Genomic DNA, 7,529 nt, shown 5'->3' with positions numbered 1-7,529 from the left:
GGAAAGAGGCCCAGTGATCTGCCCAGCACATGCAGAAGAGGTAGTGTCAGGTCTGGAATTAAAATTTGGAACTTTTTTCCTTCTCTGGGAGAGATAATGATGAATTCAAGGCTGTGTTTTGGATTGAGGCTGCCCACTGAAGGGTAGGCAGGCTCAGGGACCTGCATTCATTCAACGATTCTAATATTCAGTCTGTAAGAGAACAAAGCATTCATCAAATGAACGCTTTCTTTTTTTTTCCCCCCTTCAGTTCCCTTGCCTCACTTATGGTTGCGTTTTTCCAGTGAGGTTTGGGTACCTGATGCTCAGGGACTGCTCTGCAGAGGAGAGGGTTTCCCCAGAGCTACCCCAGTTTCGCTGGCAGTGCTGGGAAGGAGGAGAGCACAGGGAATGCAGCAGCACACTGCTGCTCCTCTACCACCACCCTGTGGGCAACCTTTCTGGACCACTCCTCAGAATGACGGTTCTCTCATCTCCAGCGGTGAAAGAATGTTTCATCATTCCTAAATATGTTACGGATCAGCCTTTCATTTGAATACAGGATGGAAAACCAGAATATCGAAAATCACCACGCATTTCCCTAGCACACATAAGTGAGCAGATGGAGGTGCTGCATCCTGCCGCGGAGCCCTGCTGCGTCGCCGTACTCTGCCCTCCGGCCGCTCCTGGGCACGTTGGTGGAAGCCACTTGCTTGTGCCTAGTCAGGGGGATTTGAACTGGATGGATATTTGCATCTTGTTTGAGTTGCTGAAATAGTCTTACCTCATTTCCCAGATCACAGTCTCATGTCTGAGGGTCCCTGTGAAAATGCCGACCCATTCAGGTTTACCTCCTTCCCCAGCCTCTCACCTCCCATCTGCTTTGCAGTTACTTTCCAGTTGGATAAACACTGCCCATTCCCTATGCTCTCTCCCTGACACTCACATTTCACAAAGTCCGAAGGACAGAAATTGATGTGTGCTGATTAAAATTTTACCTTTTGTAACATCGGTTTGCAAGAAATACAATACGGTTGCACAATAGGCTGCTAGGAGCTGGCTGGGAACTGTTGGCAGCGTTTGCCATCTCCTGGAGGACTATAGCAATAGCAGAGTTAGACATGTCTTGCTGTGGCACCTGATACCTGCTATGTCCCCTCTTTACAGAGCCTCCTCGGTGGATAAAGGAGCCCGAAGGCGGTGTTTACAGCGTAGGAACAAATCTTGTCCTGCTGTGCGAAGCTATTGGCAACCCAGAGCCAAGCATTCAGTGGAAGCTTAATGGGATGCCCATCGATAGTAAGTGCAAGGTCCAGTGTCCTCCTTTAGGTGATGGCCGGGTGGGATGTGCCTGTGTTGCGCCCCGCTAGATGGAACACACAAATCCTAATGCGCTGGATCATGTCTGTTTGACATCTATTTAAACATTAATTAACATTTTTTTACTGAATAAAGCTGATGTTTCACTGTGATCTTGAAGAGAGTAGGGGTGAAAGCTGCAGGGCTGTGCAGTGGTGGTACCCGAGAGTTACTGCCTCTGCCTCACCCCGTGACACTCCCATCTTTTGGGGATCTGGGATAGCTTGTGTTCCCTGAGGGGCTCCTTGTCTCTCTTTATGGTTCTGAATAAGCACAAGTGACTGTGTGGCTGGGGAGTACAGGCCCTGCTCCCTGGTGTAGCAGTATTATCACTACCATTTCAAAAAGTCTACATGGGGATTTTACTGGAAATTGGTGCTCTAGAGCACTTTCTTTAGGCCACAGGACTGCTGGCAAAGGCAGTGCTCTGCAACTTACTCTCCGGCTGTTGAGCAAGGTCCTGCTTTGATTCCGAAGATGTGCTTTGCCTTTGACTTTCAAGAAGTGAGGAGAGAACTCCACAGTCATGGTGTTTTCTCCATCTCCTCATATAGTCTGGGTCTTTCCAGGTAGGACCTTCAGAGGGAGAATCTCTGCCAGAGAGATCAGCCTTACCAACCTTCAGCTTCAGGACAGTGCTGTGTACCAGTGCGAGGCCAGCAACAAGCACGGCACCATCCTTGCTAGCGCCAACGTGAATGTCCTCAGTGAGTACCCTCCCAGCCCTTGCGGTTCATGAGAAAAGATATGACTAGAGTGTCCCATTCTGCTGATTGAACACTTAGAACAGCTTGGGGATTGTAACCATGTCATTGGCCTTTTGCATTGGCCCCAGATTTTAGGAAATATGTTGTCCAAACTAATGCAACAAGCCTTATCACGGGCAATATTATATGCTTAGCGTAGCTGCTCATGAGCTTTGATATATTCTTTATTTTAAAAACATTGTTGTGGTTGGGCTCAAACTTTTTTGAATTCAAATGTACTAACACTACTGGGGGCTGAATTGTGACCAAAACTCTGTTTTTGAATTATTAAGTGTATTGTTAATCTTTAATTTCAGTTGTGATGCTCTTTGAAGAAAGGAAGTGATGGGAATTTATTTAATAAAAGAGGTCTCTAGCGGAAGCAGAACTGGGTCTGTTTTCTCTTCTGGAGCACACTGATATTTCATGTTCTGACATGTGCAGCAGTCAACCACTGTTGTCTTTGTTAGTGAAGCTTATGAGAGCTCAGTTGCTCAGCGCAACTGGTTCCAAAAGGCAGTGAAATCCCATTGAAGTAGCTAAGGCTTTCGCCTTGGCTGGAAAAGGGGATGATGTAGGGACAGCATTTATATTCCCAGTTCTGAAATGTAGTGCTGTTCATTTTGCGTTCTCTTCTGCAGATATTGCTCCTTTAATACTGACCTCGGATGGTGAAAACTATGCCACAGTTGTGGGTTACAGTGCCTTCCTGCACTGTGAAATTTTTGCCTCACCTGCAGCAGATATTAGATGGTAAGGCACTGAGAACTGATGTTTTCACATGAAACAAGTTCATACAGGCTCCCCAAACATTGAAAAATGTCCTAGTTATTATTTCTATGGAGTTAAAATTAGAAATTTGTAACAACACTGTATATAAAAGTATTCTGTGTTTAAATGTACTTTCAAGAACCTTGAAGAACTGCTTTATAAAAAAAGTTTAATGAAAAGCCTCAATACCTGTGTGAGACAAGTGCTGGGATATTCATTAAACCAAGCCATGCTTTAAATAGCCAAATCCTGCTACAGCTTCGTCGGCCTTAGTTTAATGTTGACAACTTTTTAAGTTTGGACACATTATTGAGGTGGAAACACAATGACTTATGGAGCATATTTACCTGAAAATTGTTCCATATGGTTGGAAATCACAGTATTGTCATAGCACTTGACAGGTGCAGTAAAATTGCAGATGACAGCTAGAAATTAAAGACAGCCAGACCAGTTTAGAGACGCTGTCAGTGTGTTATTGGTTTGCAGGAAGCTCATGTTGCTTTACGATTTGATGCACGTGGGTAAAGTGACTTGCTAATCTTGACTCAATTGCTTAGTGACAGATCTGAGACCAGGTCCCAAAATTCCTGTGTCCCCTGCAATATCTGCTAACCATGAAAGAACAGTTCCTGCAGCCCTGGAAATAACCCGTAACTATTATTATCCTCTTTAGGACTAAGGATGACAGCATAGAGCCACTTTCAACTTTACGCTATGAGTTAAGTAAGAACGGCACCCTAGAGATCAGAGAAACAAAGAAAGAAGACTCAGGATCGTACGCTTGCTGGGCTGCAAACTCTGTTGGAAAAAGAGCAATCACTGCTAATCTGGATATAAGAGGTAATGTCTCACTTATGAATAGAAAGATCTTTGACATCTGTTGAGGTTTTATGTTTACATTTTTTCAGTAAATAAGTAATTAGTAAATACTCAGTCCAAGATACAGATTTATTCTGTGAGACTATAAGTTCTCTGTATAATAAGACCTGAAACTGTCTCCATTTTTCTGTGTGATTTTTCCATGCTCATACGTGATGTTTACTTTCTTTTTAACACTCCCAGAAGTTGCATAAACCACCAAAAACTTGCAGATCACTTCCCAGGTTCGTTAACTTTATTATCTTGAAAGGATTTTCCCTCCTTCTCGCCATCAGCCCTGGTACACTCAGCAGGTTCTTGGCTGATCCTTGGTGGGGTCCTCGCTGAGCCAGACAGGGTCCCTGCATCTCCCACAGCCGTGGGCTTCCTCCTTCCCTAAAGCTACTTCCCATCTGTTGATGAGAAGATCCATCCCAAACTGAATTAATACCTGCAATGAACATCAAGCACATTGCAGCAGGATGAGTTAGGGGATGCTGCTGGTTTGAGGACTTTGCAGTGGGCCTTTGCCTGATTATCAGCTTGACAAATATTTGTAAAATCAGAAAAAAAAATACTGAAATGCATTCACTTATACATGTCAGATATGTACCTTGTGCTCTAATTCCATTTTAAGGGATTTATTTGGTGGGTTGGGCAGGAGGACTTTTCTCCTGGGGGGGTGATGGTAGTGGACAACTGCTGAGCACACAGGTTAAATTTAGTGGGTTGCATACACATTTATTTAGGATTTAGGGCTTGCTGATAAAAAAACCCCAATTCAATACTTAATTAGCAGAGTCCTCAAAAGAACTCTTGGATGCAGGTTTGCTGTGGCAACCTTGAGAAAGAAACACTCTTTTTGTGTTCTGTTTCCACCCCCTCCCTTTGCTTTGTAAATTTTACAGTGGTAATAAACATGAAAATGTACAATGAAATTCTCACAGAGCAACATTTCACTGTAAAAAGAAATTCATCCAACTACTTTCTTCTTACTTATTCATCTGTTTCTGCATTCAGATTAGAGCCAATTAAAAGAACAAACTTGATTGCAATAATTTTTTCTCAGTTGACTTTAATTAGCTTGTAATTTTTCTTGGATTGTTGCCAAAGCCTATTTCAAATGGCAATTGGACATAAAAATCATATTCAAACCTTTTTTTTATCATCCATTTCATGACTGTCTGCTAACAAGGGGTTTCACCTGTGACTCTTTTTGGTGTTTTTTTTTTCTGTAGCTCTTTGATTTGGAGTGAACTAAAAAAGAATTTTTTCAAGATAGGAAATTAAATCCTGGCAAATATCTATTTCAAAAACAACTGTTCTTCACTTGAAATATTTGTATATATAACAAAAAAGACATGATCGTTGATCCTAAGGTTGATTTTTATATATGAAGTGCTTGGTGAAAATTTGATGTAATAGTCTGTCTCTCCTAATCAAAGTGTTTTTCTGTGATCAATCAGATGCTACAAAACTTGTTGTTACTCCGAAGAACCCCCGAGTGTTGAAATCACATTCGGTTTTATTGAAATGTCAGTCTGAGTATGATTCACACTTGAAACACAGTTTTAAATTATCCTGGAGGAAAGATGGAGATGAGCTGCCAGTCAACAGCACAGGAGATGGCAGGTAAGCAGGGACGAAACAAGAGTTTTCTTGATCTTAGCTGAATAATGTGGTATGCTGCCGGAACATGAGTTTCAATAAACATGAGACTTAATAGCTTGAAATGCAAATTTTGCAAGAATTCTTCATGCAATATGTGAATAGATCTGCATTTTTAATACATGTAAATATAAATACATCTATGAGTTCTGAGCCATGGCTGGCAAATGATTTGGGGTTTTATTGTCTCTCACAATCACAGCAGAGTATTGCATAAATGTTGGTTCAACCCAAAAATACAGCTGTAGCCCCAGTGTAGTCAACTGGGGTTTTGTTTCTCCACTTCAGTGGAACTAGTATTTTCCTGTGTTTTATACCTGTTTGGCCAAAGCACCGTCCTCGTAATGTTGAAGTGAATGGAAAACAGGTTTCTGGGATTCTGCCTAAAATCATAGACATTAAAAGCAATGAGTTTTTTCCTATGTATGAGTTTAGGACTTGCAAGTGTAGGCTGAATTGCCCTATGCTTGTGTTTCCATTGATCTTAAGGGGATGGAGCTCATCCGTTATTCCATATGAAGGGTCCCGCAGTGGGCAATCAGATGTCTTTATTAATTACCACAGAAGAGAGATGGTTTCCTAAATACTGCAGTGCTGGAGATGTTGAAGATCCTGCTGAGGCCACGTAGTGCGGGGAGATAGTGCCAAGCAAATGCCATGTCTGCAACAGAGCCCGTGTGCCTGGGTTACTGCCAGCTTCCCCTGGTGCATTGGACATCACACAAGTGGGTTGGGAATGCTTAGTTTTACTCAACCCTTTCAAAAATTCGGACATATATTTGCCTCATTAATGATGTGCCAAAATCCTATGTTCCAGACTCTCAGCTGATGCATATCAATGTGGCTCTTTTCAGACCAAGAGAGACATGCCAACTTGCAGCCATGGAGGCTAAATTGCTACAAAATACAAATAACAGTCTACAGCACAGTGTATAATACAACTACAATTATGATTTCAAGTAATGGGCCGAACATGCAATTATGGTATTCAAGATGTCCTGTTACCAAGTTTTTTTATAAACAGTTTTTCAGAGAACAAGGGTGTCTGTCTGTCATATGCTTATCTTACAGATTTTTCTGTATCTTATTTGTATGTACCTTTTTTTTTCCCCTGTAGGATAATTCTGGACAGAGATACACTGTTCATATCAAGCGTGACACTGGAGGATCAAGGAGCTTACACGTGTGTGGCTAGCACTTCTCTGGACAGCGTCACAGCCGAATCGCAGTTGGTTGTCCTTGGTAAGAGGATATTTCCCTGGTGTGCAAACGGCTCGGTGCAGTACATAATGCCATTGCAGCACTTCTGCTTATTTGCTTCTTTTGCCCAATTCAGTTACAGAACTTCAATAACCCAGTTTCACAGAGGTGCAATGTACCTCTCACTCAGTAACCTCGGTTGTGCTATCCTGGTATTCTCCTGGAATGGGGATGCTGACGCAAATGTTTCATTTATATTTAATGTTTGTTATACCTAAGACGAGGCAGTGTTTTTTCTCAGTTCAGGAGTCACCCACAGTGGCTGTAAGAGCTTGCCCAGGCTGGCAGGTGTAATAGAGTATTGAGAATGGCTCTGCTTCTGCTTTGAAGTCCTTGGTCAGTCCTTCACCCCACTTTACTAGAGACCCGCACACAAATTACCGCTTGGACTATGTTTTGAAGAAGACAGATATAAGGCCAGTATTTAGATGTCCAACTCTTCTGAAGATCCATGCAAGTTAAGCACCTAAAAAGATTAATTATCTCTGTGAACATGAGCATAAATTATTGTCCAGTGCCAAAAACCAAGTTCACAGCAGAGAAAAGCCTTGACCCACGGAGGCTGAAGGGTGGGTCACCCACCTCGTGTGAGCATCCTTACAGCCTGCCTCCCTTCCTGAAGGACCACCTGAAATTAAGGGAACACACTTGTGTAGTGATGTGCAGTCCTTTGCACATGTACCTAGGGGCGTTACCCAAGAGCTAAGATGCTATTTTGTGGACAGTTTTGCATCATTTTAATTTCATTAAATTTTGCTTCATTTTAAATTTTTATTTATTTCTGTCAGTGATTGCAACATGAACTAAGACAATCTGACCTTCAAGATCTTTTCACGCTTTAGATGAATGGTCTTTTTCAGTAAATAGTAAATTTAGAAAATGCTATGC

At 42.2% G+C, this 7,529-nt stretch overlaps 1 protein-coding gene across 1 annotated transcript in view; it reads left to right on the top strand.

The window, feature by feature from the left end:
- Nucleotides 1-1,146: 1,146 nt before the first annotated feature.
- Nucleotides 1,147-7,529, top strand: part of CHL1 (cell adhesion molecule L1-like) — a gene marked incomplete at its 5' end in the record, with an annotated part of 28,226 nt that continues 21,843 nt past the window's right edge. The window contains 6 exons of the mRNA XM_010290167.1: nt 1,147-1,278; nt 1,908-2,045; nt 2,726-2,837; nt 3,529-3,695; nt 5,180-5,345; nt 6,499-6,623. Of these exons, the coding sequence (XP_010288469.1) occupies nt 1,147-1,278; nt 1,908-2,045; nt 2,726-2,837; nt 3,529-3,695; nt 5,180-5,345; nt 6,499-6,623 (840 nt within the window). The remainder of the gene's footprint in view (nt 1,279-1,907; nt 2,046-2,725; nt 2,838-3,528; nt 3,696-5,179; nt 5,346-6,498; nt 6,624-7,529) is intronic.

This window comes from Phaethon lepturus, unplaced genomic scaffold, assembly GCF_000687285.1.
Source record: "Phaethon lepturus isolate BGI_N335 unplaced genomic scaffold, ASM68728v1 scaffold39636, whole genome shotgun sequence".
In the NCBI taxonomy this organism is placed as follows: Eukaryota; Metazoa; Chordata; class Aves; order Phaethontiformes; family Phaethontidae; genus Phaethon; species Phaethon lepturus.
This window is presented reverse-complemented; position numbering and strand designations above follow the sequence as displayed.